General features: G+C 49.5%; 1 protein-coding gene and 1 non-coding gene across 10 annotated transcripts in view; both read right to left on the reverse strand.

Moving 5' to 3' along the window:
* Window positions 1–3,782: 3,782 nt before the first annotated feature.
* Window positions 3,783–26,720, reverse strand: part of FBH1 (F-box DNA helicase 1) — a 48,556-nt gene continuing 25,618 nt past the window's right edge. For all 9 annotated transcript variants that reach the window (XM_053572220.1, XM_053572219.1, XM_053572215.1 and 6 more), the window contains 15 exons: window positions 24,959–25,051; window positions 24,316–24,407; window positions 22,427–22,595; window positions 21,229–21,451; window positions 20,432–20,519; window positions 20,264–20,350; window positions 19,567–19,703; window positions 15,156–15,255; window positions 14,940–15,061; window positions 12,696–12,771; window positions 11,949–12,146; window positions 11,333–11,458; window positions 10,247–10,353; window positions 4,752–4,883; window positions 3,783–4,277 (listed from right to left, as the gene is read on the reverse strand). In XM_053572220.1, coding sequence (XP_053428195.1) covers window positions 4,107–4,277; window positions 4,752–4,883; window positions 10,247–10,353; window positions 11,333–11,458; window positions 11,949–12,146; window positions 12,696–12,771; window positions 14,940–15,061; window positions 15,156–15,255; window positions 19,567–19,703; window positions 20,264–20,350; window positions 20,432–20,519; window positions 21,229–21,451; window positions 22,427–22,595; window positions 24,316–24,407; window positions 24,959–25,051 — 1,921 coding nt within the window. In that variant the 3' untranslated portion in view covers window positions 3,783–4,106. The remainder of the gene's footprint in view (window positions 4,278–4,751; window positions 4,884–10,246; window positions 10,354–11,332; window positions 11,459–11,948; window positions 12,147–12,695; window positions 12,772–14,939; window positions 15,062–15,155; window positions 15,256–19,566; window positions 19,704–20,263; window positions 20,351–20,431; window positions 20,520–21,228; window positions 21,452–22,426; window positions 22,596–24,315; window positions 24,408–24,958; window positions 25,052–26,720) is intronic.
* On the reverse strand, window positions 23,728–23,839 carry LOC128573195 (U6 spliceosomal RNA). Its single transcript, XR_008376358.1, has one exon. It is a non-coding gene; the product is annotated as a U6 spliceosomal RNA (small nuclear RNA).

The raw sequence follows: 26,720 nt of genomic DNA on the forward strand, positions 1-26,720 counted from the left end.
CTCTTATATTGGAAGCTTTCCTATCTATCCTCTATAAACTATCGCTTTTGCTTAAAAAAAAAAAAAAAAGAGGGAAGGAGTGACCACTCTGCTGGTCCTCAGGTGGGAGCAGAGCAGCTTGGGGCACACAGGGTTCTCGGGAAGGTTCCTGTCATGGCGAGCCCCACCAGATGTCCAGCCCTCAGAGACTGTGTCGCCTCCTTCCTAAAATGGTACGGGCATGAGAAACACAACCCAGGGATGGGGGGCTCCTTTTAATGCCACTGAAACACTTGCAAAGAACGACAAGCTCAGATCTCTAAAGTCTCCGTTCACCATAGGCCGACACCAGAGACTTCCTCCAACAGGAGAGACCAGGACCAGGAGACTCGTAAACCCCCCCCACACTCCCACCCCAACTCTGAGACCTGAGCCTTCCTGCTGTGGGTGTCAGCCCCACCTGCTTCCCAGCTGAAAGGCAGGAAGCGACTGGACAGGGACATGGTCCCAACACTGGGATGAAAGTGTAGGGAGTCTAGAGGCGACTCAGCATCCTTTAGCCCTGCTCATCCTCGGAAGCAGCCCCCACCATTTTGTATGACGACATCCCTTCCTGGGCTGTCACCTTGCTAGAGGACAGGGAAGGGAGCCCCTCCCAAGTCTCCCAGTGAGACCCTCAGAGTCCCAGAAAGCAGCCTGTTCCTCTGGAGCGACACTCCCCACAGCCACACAGGGCCCTGCCCCATGCACCTCCACAGTGCTAACTCCCTGCACCCCAGGGATCGGCCATGGCCTCTTCCCAGGTCAGGCCCATGCGTCATTCCTTCACCATCCTCACTACCCCCAGCCTACCCTTTGAGACCCAGCTGCAGGTTATCTCCTCGGGAGCGGCACTAACTACTCACATGCTAAACTGTCCACCTCCAAGCCTCACCACATGTATTACCTGCTCTGTTAACGGAGCACCTGCTAGACATGCCTGGTGCCGTGGGGAGAATACAGGACTTAGCCCGGTCCATGCCGAACGTCCTTCTGCCACTTGGTGGCTCTGGGACGAGGCAGTGTCCGTCCATGTAGCTTGTCTCTACTGTGGGGGTGACCAACCAACCACATGTGACCTTTCTTCCAAAGGCATGAGATTGCATGAGACACTGGCAAGTGTGTCTCCATCTAGACAAAAGCAGGGCTGACACTTAAGACCGGGTACTTACCCTCAAGAATACATATCAAAACAAACATAGAACAAAACCTGACCCTACAGGTTAGCTGACTACATAGGGCGTAGTCTTGCATCTAGGTGGAAATCACTGGGAGGGCTGGATGCTGGAGGAGCAGTGATGGAGTGGGAAGGGCGGGTGGAATTTAGGTAATGGCGAGGGAGGGGTCTGCCTGGGGGGCCACACAGGCGAAGTGCAAACTGGAAAGCGAGTGGCAAGTCCAGGAAGGTGAGGGGTGTGGCCGTCGGCCCTCTGAACAGCCCGGCAGAGCCAGGCAAAGAAGCTGGCACTCTCCTGAGGGGCCCCAAATCAGTAGTTCTGGGAGGACGGCCCAGTAACTAGGTGTTACCCACGCCTGAAACAAGAGCAGAGGCTATGGGACAAACCCCACTCCACCCAGCCCCCCCCTCTGGTACATGTCCTCCTGGGGACATGGTGCTTCTCTTTCTAGAAGGCTGTTTCCTGTTTCTGGGCAGAAAGCCAAAGCCCAATCACAAAAGAACATGCTCTCCAAAACCCGGCTGAGGTAACGCAAGCCAGAGGCTGCCCAGGTGTCTCCAGGGCTACCCGGACTGCAGGTGGCCGTGCTGTTCCTGGGTGTTCCAAGAAGCTGGGGAGGCTCCAGAGACACATCAGGGCCTGAGGACAGCATGTGAGTGCCGGCCCATCCGGAAAAACCACAGCAGCTCACTTTTGAGGGGGGACAGAGGCTCACTCTAACACCCTTGGTAGAGTGCTGTGGCATCACAGCTCACAACCACCTCAAACTCCTGGGCTCAAGGGATCCTTCTGTCTCAGCCTCCCAAGTAGCTGGGACTACCGGTGCCTGCCATAATGCCTGTCTAGTTTTTCTATTTTTAGTAGAGACAGGGTCTCACTCTTGCTCAGACTGGTCGTGAACTCCTAGGCTTAAGGGATCCTTCTGCCTCAGCCTCTCAAGAGTGCTAGGATTACAGGTGTCAGGCATTGTGCCCAGCCAAGCACACTTTTTAATTATAAAATTTCGTTTAAAGAATTCCATGGCTAAGGACATCTGGAAGCTATGTTTTTTTAAAAAAAACATGATTGTTTTGAAGAGTTCTAATTCCAACTCTTTGCATGGTGGCAGTGGACACACCAAGGGTTTGGGGACTGAACATGGGTCTCCCCTGTGTGGTGCTGAGGGCGCTGTGCTGCCAGCCCAGCCCAGCCTCTTCAGAGGCTCTGATGCGTGTCTTTCTGTACAAGTGACCGATACAGCCAGAGTAAGTAAGGTATAGAGAGCAGCGCTCTGGAACCCATGCCAGAAGACTTCCTGGGGAGCTGGAGTGAAGAAAACACAGGCAGAGGTGGAGACAGGCCCGTGGGAGCCAGAGGCAGGGAAGAGGTCAAGAGCTATGGCAAATCTGTAACACTGTTGTTGGAAGCACCACCTGTCTCCAGCCTACCACTCAAGACCAGGACACAGGAGACAAAATACACAAGCCTCCTGATGGGGAGAAACACAGGGACACCACCTCCTGGACTTTCCTGGTGACTCACTTCCAGGGTGAACAATTGCCCCCAGGCCCCGGTCCTGGTGTCTACTTTAGTGTTTGCTGTCTGGGGCTGGGACTAGAAAGCTCTACTCCTGGCCAGGTCCCAGGTGCTGCTGCTGCTTCTCTGGAGACCCCACTTTGAGAACCGCCCTTCTCTGCATCTGGTGGTCCCACCAGCCTACCCACTGCCATTTCCTGCTAAGAGGACAATCGTTGACAACATGCCAAACTATACCCGGGATGATCTTTTAAAACAAAGCTTGTGGACTCTGCCTGGCTTGGCTCAGAGACTGACAGGGGGCTCGGCGCCTGTGGCTCAAGCGGCGCCAGCCATATACATCTGAGCTGGTGGGTTCAAATCCAGCCTGGGGCCAGCCAAACAACAATGGCAGCTGCAACCAAAAAAAAACAGCTGAGTGTTGTGGCAAGTGCCTGTAGTCCCAGCTACTTGGGAGGCTGAGGCAGGAGAATCGCCTAAGCCCAGGAGTTGGAGGTTGCTGTGAGCTGTGATGCCACAGCACTCTACCTAGGCAACAGCTTGAGGCTCTGTCGCAAAAAAAAAGAGACTGACAGGGTAAATTCTGAGTGACGCCCTGCGGAACCCCCTCTCCTGGCCATCAGCATCCTGAAACTGCTGAACGGAAAAAAATTTCAAATGCCAGATCCAAGGACATCTACATGATGTGTATTTTCAGTGGTGTTTTCTGTAGAAGTGTGTAACTTTATTACAACATCCTCCCTACTAGCACCCTGAGCCCAGCGCCAGGTACCGACCTCCTACGTCTCCTCTGCTGACCTCCCCCCCCCCCCCAGCCAGCCAGTGCCATGTTCCCTCTCCACAGGACAAGCGTAGCCACTGGCACTCTGCACTCATCTTGCTATGCATTCCGTGGCCTCCCCATAATGACAAAGGCACATGCTACACCACACACATGTAACCCCCATGGCCCCAGTCTGCTTCTGATGCACGATCGCTCATTGTCTCAGACTCTGCTCGGTGAGTCAAGTGAAGAGTGGCAGAGCCGCTGAAAAGACACAGAAAAAGAGAGCTGGAGACGGTTCAGGACCGTGCGGAAGCCAGATGCCACGCAGAGTCACACCAGTGCTACAACACCTGTTTAATTGAAATCTTGTAATAAAAGTTTAAATACATAAATTTTTTTTTTTTTTTTTATCAAAAGAACATCTCCCACTTGCCCAGCCTGATGTATACAGAGGACAGGCCGGCAGGAACTGGCTATCTGCGGGGAACAGAGAAATGGCGGGTCCGACACTGGTTGGCTTCTTCTTCCTCAGCAAAGGTCTATGAGTGGCCCCCAAGTCCCGGGGCAGGCACTGCAGCCCATGCTGGCTCTTTAGAACGCGGAGCAGTGGCGAGCTCCAAGCCTCGGCCTCAGAAGACGAGAAAGAGCAGGGCCTCGTGCCTGGGAAGCACAATGTTCTCCACTGTGCGCTCCATGGCGCGCACCTGCTCGGGGGATGCGGTCAGGAACGCCAAGGGCCCAATGCGCTGCTCCGCACACGAGTGGCACAGGTAGCCGCCCCTGTTCTCCTTCCTGTTGCTCTGCAGCGACAGGTAAGACAGACAGATAAGGGGACAATCAAAGAACAGGACTTTCCACCAAAACATGATGAATTATTGTCATAGCTGCCCAGGGACAATGCGGTTTCTCTGGTGTCCAATTTTCAGACACGTACAAACCCTCTGAGGTAATGCTTCCCGCAGCACTGACCTGTGATGGACTCATCGCTACCAATCTTCCTAAGAGCAGAAACCACAATCTACCCGGTCAAGATGACGAACCAGGAGGTGAACTGCGCTCTCCAGGGAAGCAGCTCTCCCCTCCGGTGTGTGAGCATAGACTCTTGCAATTGAGTTAGTATTACCTGTCCTGTCCCCTGACCCACAGGCCTCCCCCTTACCCCTCATGCCCAATGTGGAAAAAGTACTTCATCTCCCTCAACCACAACCCAGAAAAGCACACAGCCCACAGGCAAGAGAACGCAAAAGAGGGGGTTACGCTGGGGGGTCACGCACGTAGGTGATGGGCAGCTTCCTCATGGTGAGGGCCGTGTCCACCGGGATGGCGTTGCTGCACTGCCCCACGCAGCAGCAGACCACTCCTGTTTTCAACACGTTGCTGGTCAGCTCTGCTTGTAAGAAGTATTCCTGGAGAGGGAAGAGAGACAGGGAGTAACAGCAATGTCTCTGCTACCTCTACCCGGAACCTCCATCAGCAAAGGGGCTGCAAACACTCTTCTATGTCCCAGAAAAACATGACTGCCCCCTGCCCCCTTCGGCTTTTAGTCCCTGCCTCCAGAGCTTGTGGCAATACAACCGGCTTCTTGGTAAAATTCAAATAAAAAAAAAAAAAGATTGAATGGATAAACGTGAAACTATTGCCTCCAACCATACTTGAGGTTTCATCATATTCTAACCCGTCCCCAGCTGAATCATTAGCGAGTGATTTGCACGTTCACTGTGTTACCCAGGTAAGGGACACAGAGGGCCTTAGCAATCTTGGTCAAATCAACCCTGCACATGTCTGCCTTCCCATGCTGCTGGCTGTGCCACTGGGCCAATGACCTAACCTAGGTAAGCCTCAGGCTGTTCCTCTACGAAACGCAGATAACAGGACACCTGCTGGTGGTACCGTGGTTGCTGTTAAGGAATAAACACCACAGAACGTGGTGCTGCGTGCTCGTGCCCAGCACACGGCCAGCACCTGAATACGCCTTCTGGGCTGCAACACCACCGGACAGGGCGCGGTGGAGGCAGTGACCTCCGGGGCCGCGACACCACGGGACAGGGCGCGGTGGAGGCAGTGACCTCTTGGGCTGCGATCCCACAGGACAAGGTGCTATGGCTTCACACTGCCCTGCGAACTCCTCCTCATGCTGTAGGCAGTGGGCCACCAATGTGTGCCGCCCAGGGCCTCTGCGTCCATGCTTTCTGTACCATGACTGGCTATGAATCTAGTTTCTCTACAGTCTGAGCCCCACATGTTCATACGGTCGGTCTTGTCTCTTGCAGGACCTGTCTACCTACTACAGAAAACAAGAAAAAATATACACTCACGTTCTAGCCAATGGGTACTGACAACCAGCAGTATGTTTTTTTTAACATAAAACTGTGTTTTGTCGAAGGCCCTGGACTGTCATGCCCATGTCAGCACCGTGAGCTGGACACGGCTCCCCACCCTCGTGACACGGTATCTCGCTCACACATCCGTTTGGTAAGTGTCACACGGTGGTTCCCTCTCGGCTAGCTGCAAATTGTACTCAGCCACATCACTCTCTCAATGCGTTCACCCCTCCCGGTGGCGTGGACACTCACAGTGTTCCCACACCACTTCCAACAACACGGCCATAGACATGGTTGCACAAGTGTCCCCACCCAGGTACACACTGCTCGAGGGGCTCCAAACGCGTCAGACCCACTTCCCACTGCAGTTCTATGCACACGCCCGTAAGCAACGGGAATAAAGCTTTCACAAACCACTATTCACCTTTATGTGCAATGTATTCTGCTCTCTTTTAGATTTTATGCCGTTTCACTTTATGTAAAGCTCCACCAAATTAATTTCATAAACCATGAATGAACCACAGCTACCCCTGTGCTGTGCCACTCTGAGCAGCAACACACAACGTGCTGGGCTCAGGCTCCACAGGGCCAGACGCTGGGCACTAGAGAGGCCTCGTGTGAGTTAACATCTTCCACTTACGAAATTTAAACTAAGAAATTTTTAAAACATTAGTTCCTTAACAACAACAACAAAAAAAAACCAATAAACCAATTATACATTATCTTACTTTTACTTAAAACAACCATATTTTTAAAAAAAGATTTAGAAGAGTAGCCCCATTTTAGATTGTTGCAAATCCTTCTAGTATCTGGCACTTGGACGTTCATCTCTGCTTCTGGGCTCACAGAGGAAAGAAGGTGTGAGGAGAAAGTGAGGCGGCCTTGGGAGAGACCAAACTTGCCAATGCCTGGATCTGCGGCTTTGAGCCTCCAGAACTGCGGGAAATAAATTTCTGTTCCTTAAGCAGCCCCCAAATAAAGCTGCAGTGACACTGCACCTTAGGTGGCCTCTGGGGGCTCCACTGCACACTTGTGAGAGCATCAGGTGAATGACACATTATATGTGAAACATGTGCTGTGAACACAGACTATGTCGTATGTATGATGTACTTTGAACACGGGCTGTGACATGTGTAACATATACTGCAAACTGTTATATATGATATACCACAAACACTGTATGCTACCTGTATACCGTGTACGTGAACACACTGTGTGCTGCATGTACACCAGGGTTATGAATGGGGCATTACATGTATAACACACCATGAACACTCCATGTTATATGTATAACATGTACTGTGACCTGTGTGCATATGTATAAAACACACTGGGAACACTGTTACACAAATGACCTACATTGTGAACATGTGTGAGTTAGACACATGTACTGTAAACACGGTGTGAGTTATAGACACGTGCAGTGTGAACACGGTGTGAGCTACAGACACACGCAGTGTGAACACGGTGTGAGCTACAAACACACGTGGTGTGAACACAGTGTGACTTACAGATGCATGTGGTGTGAACGCGGTGTGAGCTACAGACGCATGCAGTGTGAACACAGTGTGAGCTACAAACACATGTGGTGTGAACACAGTATGACTTACAGATGCATGTGGTGTGAACACGGTGTGAGCTACAGACGCATACAGTGTGAACACGGTGTGAGCTACAGACACATGCAGTGTGAACACGGTGTGACTTACAGACACATGCAGTGTGAACACGGTGTGAGCTACAGATGCCACACGCACTGTGAATGTGGTGTAAGTTACAGTCACAACAAGTACTATGAACATGGTGTGAGTTACAGACGCCGCATGTACTGTGAACCTCGTGGCACTCTGGGAGGTAAATCTGACTGCACCAACAAGTCAAACCCCAAGGGGCAGAACAGCAGCTAACATTGACTAGGCTATGAAAACATCCTCTGAGAGCCAGTTACTGACATGATGCCAGTTTTACAGACAAAGACACCTGGGTGGCCTGGCCAGTGTGAGTAAGCCCCAGCCCAGGTCACAGAGGATGCTGCCATGAGATCTGGATTAAGAATCTGAGATCCTGGCTCAGCGCCTGTAGCTCAAGCGGCTAAGGCACCAGCCACATACACCAGAGCTGGCAGGTTCGAATTTAGCCCGGGCCTGTCAAACAATGACAATTATAACCAAAGAAAAATAGCCGGGTGTTGTGGCAGGTGCCTATAGTCCCAGCTACTTGGGAGGCTGAGGCAAGAGAATCACTTAAGCCCAGGAATTGGAGGTTGCTGGGAGCTGTGATGCCACAGCACTCTACCCAGGGCGACAGCTTGAGGCTTTGTCTCAAAAAAAAAAAAAAAAGAATCTGAGATCCTGGCTCAAAGCCCATAGCACAGTGGTTACAGTGCCAGCCACATACACCCAGGCTGACAGGTTCAAACCCAGCCTGGGACAGCTAAACAACAACATCAACTGCAACAAAAAATAGCCGGGCGTTGTGGCGGGCACCTGTAGTCCCAGCTACTTGGGAGGCTGAGGCAAGAGAATCGCTTAAGCTGAAGGGTTTGAGGATGCTGTGACCTGTGATGCCGCAGCACTCTACCGAGGGAAAAAAAAAAAAAAAAAAAAAGTCTGAGTTCTTGGAGCCTGACAGCTATCTCTGAGCACACAGAGCAACTTCAGCCAGGTCAGGATTTCCTCACTTCCTCACAACTTGAAGAAACACATAACCCGCCACCCCCGCCCCCAAAAAGGTTCTGGTGATTAGCTTGGCCAGCAGAAGAAAAGGAGGCTGCTTGCCCCACTCCTGGCTGTAGGGAGATGGAGTGGCTGCTGGTCCCAAGCAGGGAACCATGGCTACCCCATCACCACTCTCAGCACCTGCCACGTTCTCACCCACACACCAGCATCTTCAGCAGGGCCTTCCCTTCTGAGAAGAGGCCAGACTCAGATACTTCTGAAACAAGATGTCCCCAGATTCATTCACAGGCTGTGACTGGGGGCGCGGGGGGGAAGGCAGAAGTGCTTCACAGGCCTTAAAACATCTGTTCCCACAAGCAGGCAATTTTTCTGGGCGTCCTCAAAGTGATCCTGTGGGCAGAAAGATGTTTCCCTGCCCAGTCTCAGGAAGGGGGAAGTATTTCTCCTGACTCTGCATTCTTTTCTGCCAGGAGGAAAATATAAAATGTATGCAGCCCCAACTGACAATCTCCCAATTAGCTTTAAAAAGCCTATTCCACTCTTAAACGTGCCACTGGTAAGATAGTCTAAAGTGATACCATCTCCGTGAAGAATTTGGCGGCATCTAGAAAAATCACATTCCTCTTTATCTTTACCCAGCAATTCCATTTCTAGAAATACACCATGATGCACCAGAAGAAACAGAAAATCGTGTATGAGATTATTATTGACAGCAAAAGACGAGACATGACCCAAAGTCCACCAGGGAGGGCCTGTGTAGGTCATGCTGCATCCACACAAATACTGCCCCGCTATACCAGGAACGAGGAGGTTCTGTGAACCGATAAGAGGTTTCCAGTGTGCTTCTAAGTGACAAAGTGAGGTACACAGCAGTACACCACGGCTGCTACACGCCTCACCTCCTCGAGAGCAGGGCAATGTGGCACTGTCAATAAACCATCCCGCTATATACTTTGTTTTGGAGACAGCTAAGAAAGAAAGAGCACTTACATTAAATTGTGCGTTAAATGATAGGTTTCAGGATTAAGTATCTCGGGTGCAGGGAAAAGGGGACCAAGTAGTAAGTGTTAGCTCAAATTTCTCTTCTAGGCCAGGCGTGGTGCCTCACACCTATAATCCTGGAACTATGGAGGCTGAGGTGGGAGGAGGGCTTGAGTCCAAGAGTTCAAGCTTCAGTGAGCTGTGATCACACAACTGCACTCCAGCCTCAGCAATAGAGAGAAACCCCATCCCTGCCCCTCCCAGAAAGGTCTGTTCCAGTTTCTGACAGGTTTGAAAGACTAAATGGTTTATATTCTAGCTGTGAAAGGGATAAAATCGACAAAAGGTAAGAGAGAGGAAAGAAGGAGGTTTGGGGGAGAAGCGATCGGCCGGGGGCCCGAACACGCACCCCACTTGTGGACACACACCTCTGGGGAGCCTGCTTGGGGCAGCCGCAGCAGCCACTTCCAAAGGGACAAGACGACATCTAGAAGCAGAAAACATTTTTTCCCTAAGAGTGTTGAGAATTGAGCAAGGAAGAAATTAGGACATGTGTGGTATGAACACAGCTGATGTTTTAAACAGAATATTTAGATCAAATGAGGAAAGAACTTAGAAAAGGACGTTTTTGTTTCTTCTTGCACCAGTAATCGGCCTCTGTAGTTCAGGAAGGCTTTCTCTTCCTGCCCACCCAGACACCTGAGCTTCTGAAGACCTCAGGCTGGTCCCTCGTGCAGACCAAGTAAGACTCAAATGCTGCCAGAGTGGCTCAAGCTCCCTGCCTCTTACCCCAGCCAGAGTCAGAATGTTCTCTAGTGACTTGGTCATGACGAGGTGTTTCTTGGCACGAGTCACGGCAACATACAGAAGATTCCATTCATCCTCAGAAAATGACTCTAGGGAAAGTAGAGGGGGAAATCCACTCAAAAGCAGGCTTACGAAACTTACGCCTTCCTCTAAATGTTTACTGTCCCTCACCCACACCCCCACAAAAAACACAAAAGACCTGCTGCCTGTTTATATAAAATTTTCTATGAAGGCCAATTCCCAAAACAAACTAAAATCTCGCAGACCAGTGGCACAAAATACTGTGTTCCGTGCAGTCCTGCTGTGTGAATACTGGCCTTGCATTAGCTGTTTATCACAGCTGAGATGTGCCCAATGGATATTTACCTTCCTTATTCCAGTTCCTTACCCCTCATGACAAGCCTGTGAGGCCTATGGGGAAACTGAGGTTTAAAGGGGTTAAGTCACTAACATGAACAAGACCACAGCTCATCAAGGCCTGAGACTGGGTCCAGGTGCAGTGGCTCACGCCTGTAATCCTAGCACACCAGGAGGCCGAGGTGGGTGGATTGCTTGAGCAAGAGCTAGAACCATCTCTAAACACTAACCAGGTGCCTATAGTCCCAGCTACTTCAGAGGCTGAGACAAGAGGATCATTTGAGCCCAGAAGATGGATGCTGCCGTGAGCTATGACACCACAGCACTCTACTGAGGGTGACAAAGCGAGACTGTCTCAAAAAAAAGAAAAAAAAGAAAGAAGGTGCAGGGACTGGACCCAAGTCTGCTCGTGTCTCAAGACCACATTCGTCCCACCTCCTCAGGCCACCTCCTGGACTGAGTCCAGTCTGGAGGCCAGCTAGGTGGATCACGCCTACAACCCAGGCATCCTGGGAAGCTGAAGCAGGTGCATCACTTGAGCTCAGGAGTTGAAGACCAGCCTGAGCAAAAGCAAGACCCTGCCTCTACTAAAAATAGAAAAACTAGCCAGGCATTGTGTGAGGCACCTGCAGTCCCAGCTATTAAGGAGGCTGAAACAGGAGGATCTCTTGAGCCCACCCACTACTGAAATCAGAGGCCCAGCCTCCTTACCGACTCGGAAGTGGGGAAGCTGGGGCAGGTTATGCCTGGCACAAGGCACTTTCACGAAGTCATCCAGAACATGGACAGTATCAAACTCCAAGCCTTTGGCTTTGTGCACAGTGCCCAGAATGTACTCTAGAATAAAACACGGCACAGGTCACACGGGGGCTTCTCAGGGCATGAAACAAAAGAACAGAACAAGGCACGTGTCCTACTTGATTAAAACTGCAACTCAACTCTCCTGCCTAAGCGCAGCTTTGTGGGGAAAGGAGGCCAGAGGAAACTATAGTTGAAACAGAAAGAGAAAGAAAAAGAAAGAGGGGAAAAGTAGAAAATTATTAACAGTTGCAGGAGTCAGTGCTGCTCAGAATCATGTCCCTGAGGCCAAAGGGACTTTACCCACCCCTTTCCCCCACATGTGAAGGGACAGCGCCAGGGAGCAGGTGTACGGCCCGCCCAGAGTTACACGTGACAGAGCTGGGACTGGAAAAACCCTACTCAGAATAAAGAGCTCTGAGTAAGAACAAGCTGTTCCCTTTTCTCTCAAAGGACACCACCACCACAGACACCTCACAAAGGCAAGAGGCAGCTCTTGGTGGGAAGGGAAGAGCCGCCCACTTCTTACCCGCAAAGTCCCAATCTTCAATGTGACACCTCTGTATCCTTTCCACCAGCTCTGGGATCCTGATGTTATACTTTTCAACGACTGCGATCTTCGCTTCCAGCTCCTTGTCCTCGGCAGCGGTCACGTACCTCTTGAAGCCACTAAAGCCTTCTTTGTGCATCCATCTTCTGATGAATTTGTCCTTAATGACAAGGTTTCCTATGGAGAATACGCACCCAGGTTAACGCAGCACAGGTGACATGTGCCGGGGCAGCAGCAGCTGAGCCGGCCCTGCCAGTAGCAGGACAGCTGATGGTCTGGAAGCAGGAGGCCCAGGGACAGTCCCAGGCAAGTCACTAACTCGTGTGTGTACCTGGGCCAGGCAGCACGGTGGTACCTCCACCTCCCCAAGGACCAGAACCCTGGCTCAGAGCCTCACCTACTTCACAGGGATTTGAAATAGCGCCTTCAACAGGGAAAGAAAAACACTACAGAATCCTTAGGAGCTAAGGATTCTAGGGCCCCATGGGAGGGTCAGTGTGCAAGCCACCCAGCAGACAGAGGGGGCGGGGGAAACCAAACTGAGACTCCTAAGAGAAGGGGGGTGAAATTTGTTAGTATCTCGGAAGACAGGAGGCCTTAGGCACTCTATCTCCATGGGAAAGGGCATGGCCACTTGCTCCCCCTTACCACTCAGAGCTGGCCCTCCCTCTCCCGCCCCAACACCCAGGCACGTCCTACTGCTGACCATGGCAGGCAGGCACTCACGTTTCTTCCGCTCTTCCTCTGGCTGAAGGAGGATCCAAATATCAATGATTCTGTCCAATCCAAAAGATTTAATGCCCTGAAAAAGGTTTGTGGTGGGGTTTTCTTTTGCTGTTTTCTTCTTTTGTTTTGTGGTTGACATTTTAACAAACCAAACTACCCAATGTAGGAATGGGATTTTGGAATGAGATGGTTTCAAGGAAGTGAATCTCAAATCACACCCAAAGCATTAAGAGCAAATAGGAAACTTCATCAAGCACAAAGCACTGGGTTACCTGGTGCCTAAAACTCAGGAAGATCAAAGTCTGAGTTTTGGCTGCCACCCCCAACTCTTTCTATGTTTTAAAGAAAGGCAAGGCCAGCTTGGCACCTGTAGCACAGTGGTTACAGCGCCAGTTACATGCACCAAGGCTGGTGGGTTCGAACCCAGCCCAGGCCAGCTAAACAACAATGATGAGTGCAACAACAAAAAGAAATAGCCGGGGCTCCGCGCCTGTGGCTCAAGCGGCTAGGGCGCCAGCCACATACACCTGAGCGGCCCAGCACACGACTCACGGGACGAGGGCTCCAGACACCAGGGACCTGCCACCTTGTCAGAGGGACAGAGACTGAGGCCAGAAGCTGTGGCTCACTCCTGCAGTCCTAGCACTCCAGGAGGCTGAGGCAGGAAGAACACCTGAGCTCCAGAATTTGAGACCAGCCTGAGCAAGAGTGAGACCCTATCTCTACTAAAAATTAAGACAGCAGCTAGATGTGGTGGTGCACACATCTGTAGTCACAGCTACTCCAGAGGCTGAGGCAAGAGGATCACTTGAGTCCAGGAATTTCAAGTTGCTGTGAATTATGATTCCACTGCCCTCTAGCTGGGGTGACAGAACAAGACTCTGTCTCAAAAAATCGTTTTTTAAATTAATTTCCATCCTGGGCGGCGCCTGTGGCTCAGTCAGTAAGGCGCCGGCCCCATATACCGAGGGTGGCAGGTTCAAACCCGGCCCCGGCCAAACTGCAACCAAAAAATAGCCGGGCGTTGTGGCGGGCGCCTGTAGTCCCAGCTACTTGGGAGGCTCAGGCAAGAGAATCGCTTAGGCCCAGGAGTTGGAGGTTGCTGTGAGCTGTGTGAGGCCATGGCACTCTACCGAGGGCCATAAAGTGAGACTCTGTCTCTACAAAAAAAAAAAAAAAAAAAAATTAATTTCCATCCAAAGGGATGGAAATACAACAGTATCCATCATAATTCACAACCAGACATGTGAGCACATGTAATAATGGCACACACTACAGGTGACAGGTGGATGAGAAAGAAGAGAACAGCTTACTTCATAGTGTGCCCAGCAAAGGTGACATTCCAAAAATACTACTTTCTCACAATAATAAACACGGCTAAATTATGCTATATCTACTAGATAAAATGTTATAAGGTCATTGAAGTAGCAATGAAAGAAAGTAGCTTATGTTTCAGTGAAAAGTAGCACATTTTTTTTGCACTCTATCATTGCAATTATGCAAAAATACACTATAAAGCTAAAAGACAGAAATAACTAGCAAAAATGAAATTATATGAAATAGTGGGATTATGTGGGGTGCTTTTTAGTTTCCACAATTTCTATATTTCCAAAAATACATTTATATATAATCTTTATAAATAAAAAGAGGTAACATAAAACATATTTTGACCATAATTCAAAGTAAGCTTAGAAGGTATTTTTCCCACAAATGAGTACCTTTTAGTTATATAACTTTATTTCAGAGTTTAAAATGCCATCAATGTACTCTTTAATCCTCTGGCCTTCCTGTGAGACCGCTAAAGGAAAACATCCTTTTTATCTTAGAGATGGGGAGAAGGGAGCACACAGTTGTGACTCTCCTCAACCCACATGAAGTCAGTGATAGAACCAGATCTTGGCCCCAGGTCTCGGCTCCACGTGTGGTCAGCTAAGCTGCCCTCATACTGATGGACACATAGCCAGAAAAGCTCTAGGTGGCCTCGTCTGCAACATCAAGACATTCATTTTTAAAGAGTGGGGGAAAAGGTCCACAGTCCTCACTGGGTCTGCTTCATGGAAAGGTTCCATTAGCCCAAAAAGAGTGGCCTCAGAGAGAGACTTCAGTCATGGCACAGCCTGGTGAACGGAGCAACGCCCCAACACACCCTTGCACAGCGACCTAGCAAAGGTACATGTGTTCCTTGGTGTGTGAAGTACATGTGTTCCTTGGTGTGTGAAGCTATCAGCAGAAATCTCCTCTTACCCCAATCAGATGTATTCTGGAGGGCACTTCTCCTTCAGTCACTCGTACGGCCTCATCGAACACATTGGCATTGGTCCTCGACAGTAGGGCCACCTGCCCCTTTGCGTCACCTCTGATGCCACCTTTAGAGACAGAGCACAAACTCTACGGCAAATCATAATAAAGAGAAAAACTAATTTGTGTAACAAATAGAGGAAGAGTGACTGAAAGCCTTACTCTGATGGTTTCCTCCAACTAGAGTCTTTTTCCTCACTCTCTTGCAAACGTCCAAGATAGTAGCTCCCACATAAGCGATCTCCACTCCAAATCTAAAACTCTGTTGGAAAACAAGGGAACAAAAGCAGTCAGCAACCTGCCCTGACACACCTGGGCACATCGTCACTGCCAAGGCCTGGCCCTGCCAAACCCAACAGGTTACTTACTCCTAGACTTGTCCGACTTGGGAAAGGAGTTTCAGAAGCTTATTGTCAAGACCCTGCACCACCTGCACAGGCTTTATTTTCCCTAATACCAACAGTAAACGTGTTTTTTTTTGTTTGTTTGTTTGTTTTTTTAATTTTACATTCTTTTTTTTTTTTTTTTGAGACACAGTCTCACTACGTCACCCTCGGTAGAGTGCCATGGAGTCGCAGCTCACATGAAACCTCCTACTCTTGGGCTTAAGCGATTCTCTTGCCTCAGCCTCCCAAGTAGCTGGGACTACAAGCACTCGCCACAACACCCAGCTATGCTTTTGTTGCAGTTGTCATTTTTGTGTAGCAGGCCCAGGCTGGGCTCGAACCTGCCTGCCTCAGTGTATGTGGCTGGCACCCCAACCACTGAGCTACCGGCGCTGAGCCAACAGCAAACTTTTCTTTTAAGCAAATCTATCCTTTTTACCAAATCCAATCCAGCGAAATTTAAATTATACAGAAGATTAAGAGAGGGTAGGGAGGGGTTTCCCCCTTACCTTTGAGGACTGCTTGAACATTAACTTTAGAATCACTGGCCTTCACCTGCTGGCCACAAGCAGAATCATTGCAACCTGAGCGTTCCCTCCACAGCCCCTGCCCTGGCTCATGCTATTTTCTGCCTAGAACTCTTTTTTCTCTGTCAAAATCATTTCCTACCCTCCAAACCTCAGCCCAAGACCCTATACCTCCTCGACCTCTCTGGCTGAAAGACGCCCTTCTTCTCCCAGCTTGTGGCACTTACTGCCTCTCCCCCACATCTAGCTTCAGGCAATCAGGTTCTGTGTGAGTGGTTAATAGCAGTAACACAAACACTACTCTGTTACTGGCGCCTGTGGCTCAGTGAGTAGGGCGCCGGCCCCATATGCCGAGGGTGGCGGGTTCGGACCCAGCCCCGGCCAAACTGCAACAGAAAAATAGCTGGGCGTTGTGGCGGGCGCCTGTAGTCCCAGCTGCTCGGGAGGCTGAGGCAAGAGAATCGCGTAAACCCAAGAGTTAGAGGTTGCTGTGAGCCGTGTGACGCCACGGCACTCTACCCGAGGGCGGTACCGTGAGACTCTGTCTCTACAAAAAAAAATTCTTCTGGATGGACTGCAACCAAGATGACAAAACAAACCTCCATGAGCCCGTGTGAGACAGATCACTGGCTGATTGAACCAAGGGAAGGGAGACATTCCCCTCTGCAAATAATTCATATTATTCTTGCAACATGAGCTCCTCAAGAGTGGGCTGAGTCTAGAACTTCCTTCCAAAGCATACAAAGGCCGCATCAGCCAGGTGATGAAGGTCAACAGTTGACGGTCACAAACTACACCGACTGAGGATGCCCCTGGTATAGGGTGACAGAGACAGCACTTCCCATCTGTGGTCTTCCTCCCAGAACCCAGAACCTGAGTCCACCCAGGAGGAAAAACATGAGGCAAACGCCAGGACAGGGCATCCTGCAAAACAAAACACGTGGCCAGTCCTCCTCAAAACTGCCAAGGACATAAAAAGAAGCAGAGTCTAGGAAACTATCACAGCTAAGCAGAATCTAAGGAGACACAGCCACCGTAATGTGGCATAGGAATGGGATCCTAGAGTAGCAAAAGATATTATTTGAAAATTAGGCCAGGCATGGTAGTTCACACCTGTAATCCCAGCACTTTGGGAGGCCAAAATAGAAGGCTCATTTGAGGCCAGGAGTGCCACACAACATGGCAAGACTTTGTCACCACGAAAAAGTAAAATATCAGCTGGGCATGCAGGTGGTGGTGCCTGTAGTCCCAGTTACTCAGGAGGCCAAGGCAGGAGGATCACTTGAGCCCAGGAGCTCAAGGTTGCAGAGAGCTGCAATTTCCCCCACTGTACTCCAGCCTGGGTGACAGAGCAAGATCCTGTCCCTTAAACAAAAAGTTAAAGCACAAAAAACAAAACTTAGGAAATATGACTGAACCCTGGACTTCAGTTTATAATAATGTATCAAGGTCGGGCGCAGTGGCTCATGCCTGTAATTCTAGCACTTGGGAGGCCAAGGTGGGATTGTCAGAGCTCACGGGTTCAAGACCAGCTAAGCCAGAGCAAGACCTCGTCTCTAAAAAGCTGGGTGTTGTGGTGGGCACCTATAGTCCCAGCTACTTGGGAGGCTGAGACAAGAGAATATAGCTTGAGCCCAAGAGTTTGAGGTTGCTGTGAACTGTGACACGGGCACTCATACTGAGGGTGACAAAGTGAGACTCTGTCTCAAAAAAAAAAATAATAATAATAGCAATGATGTATCATTTCTGGTTCATTATTTGTGGCCAGTGTTCCACATTAATACAAGACATTACTAATAAAAGAACTAAGGACAGGTATATTGGAACGCTCCCCTCAATTTGTCAATAAATCTTGCTGTCCTAAAAATATATTGTCCATTAAAAGAAAGAAACTGGGCGGCGCCTGTGGCTCAGTCAGTAAGGCGCTGGCCCCATATACCGAGGGTGGCTGGTTCAAACCCGGCCCCGGCTGAACTGCAAATCAAAAACTAGCTGGGCGTTGTGGCGGGCGCCTGTAGTCCCAGCTACTCGGGAGGCTGAGGCAAGAGAATCGCTGAAGCCCAGGAGTTGGAGGTTGCTGTGAGCCGTGTGACACCACGGCACTCTACCGAGGGCGATAAAGTGAGACTCTGTCTCTACAAAAAAAAAAAAAAAAAAAAAAAAGAAAGAAACTACTCTGCGGGCAATGCCTGTGGCTCAGTGGATAGGGCGCCGGCCCCACATACCGAGGGTGGCGGGTTCAAACCCAGCCCTGGCCAAAGCGCAACAAAAAAATAGCCGGGCGTTGTAGCAGGCCCCTGTAGTTGGGCACCTGTAGTCCCAGCTGCTCAGGAGGCTGAGGCAAGATAATCACCTAAGCCCAGGAGTTGGAGGTTGCTGTGAGCTGTGTGTCACCACAGCACTCTACTGAAGGCGATAAAGTAAGACTGTCTCTACCAAAAAAAAAAAAAAAAAAAAGCTACTCTGAACTGAGGCCACTGTAAATAACCACTGCAGACAGAAATGATGAAGAGTCACAGGAGAGCCCACAGAACGTTCAATAACAAAACAAGGCATGAGTTATACTTTACTGCAGGTGACAAACACTAGATCCTCTACCTAGAAGCAAGTGTCTTCAAAGCAGTAGCTTTCAAACTAGCAGTTTGATGCCTTAGGATGCTTCACATTTAAAAATTACTGAGGTGGGCGGCGCTTGTGACTCAGTGAGTAGGGTGCTGCCCCATATACCAAGGGTGGCAGGTTCAAACCCACCCCAGCCAAACTGCAACAACAACAAAAAAACAGCCGGGTGTTATGGCGGGCACCTGTAGTTCCAGCTACTTGGGAAGCTGAGGTAGGAGAATCGCTGCAGCCCAAGAATTTGATGTTGCTGTGAGCTGTGATGCCACAGCACTCTACTGAGGGCAACATAGTGAGACTCTGTCTAAAAAAAAAAATTACTGAGGCCTCATAACAGTTTTTATTTACGTGAGCTTTATCTACCTACCTATCTATATTTATCATATTAGAAACTTTAATTCATTTAAATAATAACAAGCCACTTACATGATAGTATAAAGAATACAGCTCCTGAAACATAACTATAGTTCCAAGAACAAAAAAAATTTAACACAAAGAGGGGCACCATTGTACCTCTTTGCAAATCTCTGCAGTGCTTGGCTTAGTGGAAGGCAGCTGCATCCTTCCAGCTGGGGTCCTGGACACACATTTGCATCCCGTCTGCTGTGACACAGCCTCTGGGCTGAAGTGTGTGAAGAAAACTCAGCCTCACTGTGCAGATAGATAGGAGTTTGCCAAAATTCTAATTTGACTCGAAAGCAAAAATGTTACCTCTGACAATAAACACTGTTAGTCATTTTCTCTTAAGTCATAGCTCATTTCATCTACCTTGGAAAATACGCCAAGACTCCAAGTCTGAACAACCAGCACTGGTCTGAAATTGGCCTTCCGAGCCCAAGTGGGGCTCACGGCTCAGCTGCCACAGCGCTCTTCCTCACGCAACCGTCCTGCACATAGCGACCCTGGAACGGCCTGACTACAGGCCCCTAGGAGGCACTGCTGGGAGGCAAGGACGCCCTGTGTGCTGTGCGTCCAGTGCCGTGCCCTGCACAATCCCTGGGGGAACATACTGCCACCCTCAGCCACGGCGAGAACTCTCACCTGTGTGAGATAGAAGACGTGGGTGTGGGGCACTGTGAACAGAGCGTTGACAGCACCCCGGAAGGTGTAGATCTGCTGGTGTGGGTCCCCCACAAAGATCTTCCCACATGGCTGAGACAGAACGATGTTCATGATCGCTGTGAGCAACAAGAGAGAAAGTGAGAGATGCCAGGGCCCCAACCCACTCAGCAACAATGCTACCCAAGCCAGGGGACGCTGAGTGGCAAAGCTGCCTTTCCCTACAAGACACGCACACACGCAGTCAAAAGAAGCAATTTTATAATAGGCAGAAAAAAAAGTTTTATCCTGGGAATACAATTATTTCCAGTCATGGATAAATTAGTCAGTATAAGAAATTATAGAGGCAGAAATGAAGTGAGCCAAATTGTCTTCTAATAGTAACATAACACCCAAAATTGACTGACAAAAGTCACAGTGATAATACTGTCTGTTCTCCATGAGCCACTGAGAGACAACACAAATTTTCACTCTAAATTTACTCTTTTCCCACAGAGCATGAGGCCAGGTCCCCGTCATGACCCACATGAGTGCACAAACATTGACATCTTCAGTCTCACAAGAAGGACCATTTGCCCCTCTTCTGTATCACAAGTAAGAAACTTATTGCAGAGTCCTCTCAGGTAATCGCGATGCTGTTTCTACACGTGCAACTATGATGGCCAGAACAGCTGATCACCTGGGGTGCAGTCTTGGGCCTCATCCACGAAGATGGCATCGTAAGAGGCCAAAAGAGGCTTGCTCAGCTGCCAGAGTTTCAGGTAGCCTGGAAGAGGGGAGTGGCCAGAGTCATCACTACGGGAAAGCAGTCCCACAGGGCAGATGCCCACACACAGAGCCCACCTACCATCGTGCGTCATCTGGTAAGCCTCTTCTGTGCCCTCCCCCAGCTTCCGCATATTGTCCCAGAGGCGGCTGGCTTCAAGGACACCATTCTGGAAAGCAAAGGATACTGTACCCATAGTTGAAGTCCCTACAATCACACCTTCACCTCCCAGACAGGAGTGGGGGCAGAGGGGCCATCACAGGAGAGTGAGCGGCGCCTCCCCAGCCTCTGAGGCTCTGCGGCAGCCTTTTCACACCACAAAGGGTCCTGAGAGCTACTAGGTGAGGAAGCAGCTGGGGCAAGGCTGAGCCCCAACACTGGGTGAACCAGAAAAGGCTGGAACCTTTGTCTACACTGAAGACTGATACTTAACTCATAAAGAGAAGGATGGAAAAGATTTAATAAAAATAAGAAATAGCTTTTCCACTAGCAAAACTGATTCTACAGAACCAATAACCCAAAAAATTAGAAAAGGGAGTCCAGTCTTCAGATACAAGCAGATTCTGGGTCTAGAAGCACCGCCTCCAGCTCTGACCTGCCTTGGGCCGGCCACTCCATGTCTGCGTGTCCTGTTATCCAGAAGAACTACTCTGAGGATTAACGAGGCCTGTGAGTGCTGCTCAGGAGAGAAGACACCAGCTTCTGGTGTTCACTAACATTCACTATGCTGCGAGCTGCAGCCTCCCTGCCATCTTCAGCTAACTGCAAGTGGTTCTGAAGAAATGGAAGACAGAAATATCCCATCCCGTACCACCTGCATTCCTGGGGAAACCCTCTTACCTCCAGGTCCCTAATACGTAAGACAGGTGGATGCTCACCAGTTTTTCACTCTGTTCCACCATGACTCTCTGTCCTTGGCTGTTCTTACACCAGATAGGCACGTGATCAATGGTGAGCTCTTCGTCAGCGGAGGCAAAGAAGTTCTCTAAAGTCTTACACACCAGCTTGGCCCGGATGAACCCCCCCTTCCCTGCAGCAAGGACGGAATTGACCATGAAGGGTGTCAGCTTGAAAAGGTTCAGCTTCTTCTTCGACTGGTACCTGTAATGCACAACCATATTTGCCTTTTCTGGTCTTGCAGTATTTCATGTCTGCCCTATTCTCTATGGGGACACAACAAGGTAGCTCCAGGTGTCACCATAGTTGATATAGAATTTTTTTTGCAGTTTTTGGCTGGGGCTGGGTTTGAACCCGCCACCTCCAGTATACGGGGCTGGGGCCCTACTCCTTTGAGCTACAGGTGCTGCCCTGATACAGAATTTTTAAAAGCCAGCGAGGCAGGGAAGTTCCTGTGGCTCAGTGAACAGGGCGCTGGGCCCATATACTGAGGATGGTGGGTTCAAACCCAACCCTGGCCAAACTGCAACAAAAAATAGCCAGGCGTTGTGGTGGGCACCTCTGGACCCAGCTACTTGGGAGGCTAAGGAAAGAAGATCGCCTGAGCCAGGAGTTGGAGGTTGCTGTGAGCTGTGACACCACAGCACTCTACTGAGGGCGATAAAGTAAGACTCTGTCTCTTAAAAAAAAAAAAAAAAAAGCCACCGAGGTTCTGCAGGGTTCACGGCTGATCTAAAATGACATCATGCCCAGCTTTTAGGAACTCATACGTCACAACCCAAAAAAGGAATCAGTGACTGGCAGTGACTACTGCTCCAAGGTGTGGTCTGGGCTTTGAGAGGCCATCAAGGGGACAAAGTTTCTTAAAAGTACCACACCTGGGGTACGTGCGGTACCTCAGCTGAGTCTCTCCACCCACTCCACCCCTTTCCAAGGAAAGCCAAAAACTGCTCAGGACATGTAATATCCTAAACAAGGCACTTTGACCTCTGCACTTCCACTCCAGAAAAAATGCATATGCCCCTTATATGTGAACAATATATTTTACAGGACAAAGTACAAATCACTAAATCTGCAAGTGGAGATAAGGGCGTTACATTTTTGCAGGTGGGTGTGGTGTGAGGGTACAAGTGATCACAAGATCGTCACAGGAAAGACTAAGACAAGGGCAAGGCTCACTTGCGCCCAACGTGCCCATAGGCCATGGAGTGGAAGGTCTTGCAGGTGACGTTGCTGGGGAAGACGCGTTCGGCCTGCTTGGCAATGCTCTTGTTGAAGGTTACGTACAGAAACCTGCTCTGAGACCACTTCTCCGCGTACTTGACCAGGGTCGAGGTCTTTCCAGTGCCTGAGGAAGCCAAGAGGAAAGAGGTGAGCCTGTGACCAGGCAAAGTGTCCCACAGGACCCTAATTGAGTCTTGCCTAGCTCTGTCCTGCCTCTGGCTTGAGAGCAAGACAGTGGCAAGTTTTTCAGTTTTGGAAAGGGCTCGGCTCTGGCACTTTCCAGCTGAGGACCAAAGGTTGAGCCCCACCTCACTGAACTTCAGCTTGCTCCTCGGCATATGTGGGTGACACCTACCTGCAGGGTTTGTGAGGACAAAGATTACCAGGGGGGAAAGTGAATGAGAGGAAGGCATGTCTTTGCAGAGACACAGATCCAGCTTTATTGTTATTATTATTATTTTCTTTTTTTTGCAGTTTTTGGCAGGGGCTGGGTTTGAACCTGCCATCTCCGGCATACAGGGTCAGTGCCCTACTCCATTGAACCACAGGCGTCGCCCCACAGATCCAGTTTTAAAGTTTCCTTTACTCTCTTATTTAATCTGGGCCAAGTGTCTTAGAGCTTCAATTTCTCTACCTATAAGATAAGCGTTAACTAACCACCTTACAGATGCTGTCAAGTGAGCACCATGCAGGCATTTAATAAGCTGCTCTTAGCAGGATACTTAGCCAGGAAAGAAGTAGGATGGGATTCCAGGAGTTTTTTAATTTTTATTTCAGATTAATATAAACATACACACAATGAGGTTACATTGTTTACATTTGTTAGGACAAGTCTGTTGTATTTGAGTCCTTCCCCTAGGAAGTGTGCCATAAACCCCTACATTATAAATATGGAATGCAGGCCAGGAGTGGTAGCTCACACCTATAATCCTAGCACTCTGGGAGGCCGAGCCAGGTGGATTACTTGAGCTCAAGCATTTCAGACCAGCCTAAGCAAGAGCGAGACCCTATCTCTACTAAAAATGAAAAAACTGAGGCAAGAGGATCGTTTGAGGCCAAGAGTTCAAGGCTGCTGTGAGCTCTGATGCCACAGCACTCTACCCAGGACAACAGAGTGAGACCCTGTCTCAAAAAAAAAAAAAAAAAAACTGGGCGGCGCCTGTGGCTCAAAGGAGTAGGGCGCCAGCCCCATATGCCAGAGTTGGTGGGTCCAAACCCAGCCCCGGCCAAAAACTGCAACAACAACAACAACAACAAAAACCCTGAAACGCTTCACAAATTTGCATGTCATCTTTCCACAGAGGCCACACTAATCTTCTCTGCATTGTTTCAATTTGCTAAATATTTCCAGATTTTGACAAAAGAAAATGCACGAACACAGGCTGTGATAAAAGGACACTGTGAACAGCAGCTTGTCTTAGCTGGCGAGGCAGGACTACAGTAACTGGGGACCCGGGGGAGTCAAATGGGGGCAGGCCGTCTAGGTGTCACCATACAAAATCAGGAGCAACTGAAACCCTCTGTGCTGGAGATGACCACGGCCTCCCTGCCCAGAAGCCATCAGTGACTGAGCACGTGATGATGAGGATGATAGGCTCAACCAGCCCCGGGGATGCCCACTCCACAGCAAGTCCCTATGAGCCACCCGCACACCAGCAAGTCCAACGTGGATGTTCACTGGGGGTGTGAGAGAGGGCAAGCCTCCTGGGCTCTCCACTTTTGAGATTATCTGACTGGGGTAGTTCAAGGCTGATCAAGGTAAGCTGCCCTGGCAGGTAGCAGGCAGGGGACATGTGACAAAAGGCAGGAACACCACACCCAGAAGCTGACCTGAGTCCCCTCACCTGCAAAAGCCATGATCTTCACCACCTGGAGAGGCTCCATCTTGTGATTCAGAATCAGCTGCTGTTCATGCGTGAGCTGGATGGTTTTCTTGCTATAATCATTAAAGAAGAGAAATTAGAAAAATAAAAAGGAATTTAAAAGCTCAGGGGACAGACTGCTCAAAAACCAAACAAATGGGGTGAATGAAAGTTGACCCCAAAAAGGCCTCCCCATAGGAGGATAAACACGCTCTAAAAGTGAATTACAATGCCAGCTGCACAGCTCCGTAAATTTACTAAAAATGGCTGGATCATACTCTAAGATGAGTGAATTGGATTACAAAGTCAGCTGCACAGCTCCGTAAATTTACTAAAAATGGCTGGATCATACTCTAAGGTGGGTAAATTGGATTACAAAGCCAGCTGCACAGCTCCGTAAATTTGCTAAAAATGGCTGGATCATTCCCTAAAATGGGTGAACTGGATTACAATGCCAGCTGCACAGCTCTGTAAATTTGCTAAAAATGGCTGGATCATACTCTAAGATGGTGAATTTCCCGTGAGGCACTACATGCCTCCACACAGCTGTTAGTGAAACACTTCCCGCCAGAAGCACAGGATGGAGGGGAGAAAGGGAGGGGAGGCGCATCAACACCGCACTCACCCTGGCCAGACTGCCGCCTCCTCTCTGACCTCTGTGGCCTGAGCACAGGAATTCTCCTGAAGGTATAGGCAATAGAAAATGTTGTAGTGAATCCTGATAGGGAAAAAGGGAGATTTAGAGAGTTTCAAATTCAACTTACAATGTATATCTTATTTTTCCTCAAATGTGTTTAAACTCCTTACCAGTCCTAAAAAGAAAATACAATCGTTTTATGAGGGGAAAAAATAATTTAAACACATCTCCAGCTGGGCAGCGCCTATGGCTCAGTGGGTAGGGTTCCAGCCCCATATACTGAAGGTGACATGTTCAAACCTAGCCCCGGCCAAACCGCAACAAAAAAATAGCTGGGCGTTGCAGTGGGGCGCCTGTGGTCCCAGCTACTTGGGAGGCTGAGAATCACCTAAGCCCAGGAGTTGGAGGTTGCTACGAGCTGTGACGCCACAGCACTCTACCAAGGGCGATAAAGTGAGAGACTCTGTTTCTAAAAAATAAATAAATAGATAAAAAATAAACACATCTCCAGCTGACAACACTCCCGGAGGAACGATCCTGGGAGAGCTGCCTCATTTCTACACCGAAGGCCAGGAGGAAAAAGACCAAGAACAAGACACTAGCTGTGCCTCAGAGACAGACGACCAAAAATACGGTAAGAACCAGTGGGCAAAATTGTAAACTCTGTTTCTAGCAGAGATTCTTGTTTGAATAAGATAAAACTTAATGCCAGCCCCTTTCTAAGCCTCTACTGCCGACCTCTTGTGAAGAGCCTTCGTCTGGAAACACAAGTAACATTCTTTCAGAGTCAGAGAGAAAACCTGTGGCTCAAATGAGTAGGGTGCTGGCCCCATATGCCGGAAGTGGCGGGTTCAAACCCAGCCCCGGCCAAAACTGCAAAAAAAAAAGAAAAGGAAAAGTGCTACACAGGTAACAAGACATGACCACTGAGGATCAGAAAACAAGAGCCCCAGAGGGACCAAAGACAACAAGGTTCAATGAGCAGAAGCTCAGGACAGTCAGACAACCCAATACCTTGAGCATCCACACTGAGCCCAAACTCTTCCCCTGATGGCGGAATCCCCGTTATCAGGTACGCCTGCCCAGTCCCCAGAGGGAGACGAACGTGTCTCCAAGCATCCATCTCTTTGATGCAGCATATACCTCTGATGGTACATTTCAGTCTGTGGTCAAATTACCTCCCAGACAAAACAGAAAGAAATCCATACACACAACAGTAATCAACGCAGCACACTGCCACAGGCTGAGCTGCACGCCCCGAAACGTGTGAGTTGAAGCCTTAACCCCAAATATTTAAATGTTGGGAGTAAGGATGGGATGTAATGAAGGTTAAATGAGGTTATAAGGGTGGGGCCATGACCCAACAGGATTAGTGCCCAAGAAGTGACACTGGAGCTCTAATTCTCTGCCATGAAGGGACTCAGTGAGAAAGTGGCCACTTGCATGCCAGGAAGCTGGTTCCTACCCATGACAGGAATCTGCCAGCACCTTAAACTCAGACTTCCAGCCTCCGGAACTGTGAGAAAACAAGCACTGTTGGTTCAGCCCACAGGCCAGGGCATTGTTCTCCGAGTGAGGCATGCTGCCTGCTCTTCCTCTGTGTCCACACAAACGTGCAGATTATTTGCAGGTTAAGATTGGAATGTAAGGACATTATTCATCATTTCTGCACATGTCTTGTCCAAACCATAAAGCTCCTTGCCCTGATGCCACAGATTAGGAGAGAATAAACCACAGTTAACAAACTGAC

This window comes from Nycticebus coucang, chromosome 20 (assembly GCF_027406575.1).
Source record: "Nycticebus coucang isolate mNycCou1 chromosome 20, mNycCou1.pri, whole genome shotgun sequence".
Lineage (NCBI taxonomy): Eukaryota > Metazoa > Chordata > Mammalia > Primates > Lorisidae > Nycticebus > Nycticebus coucang.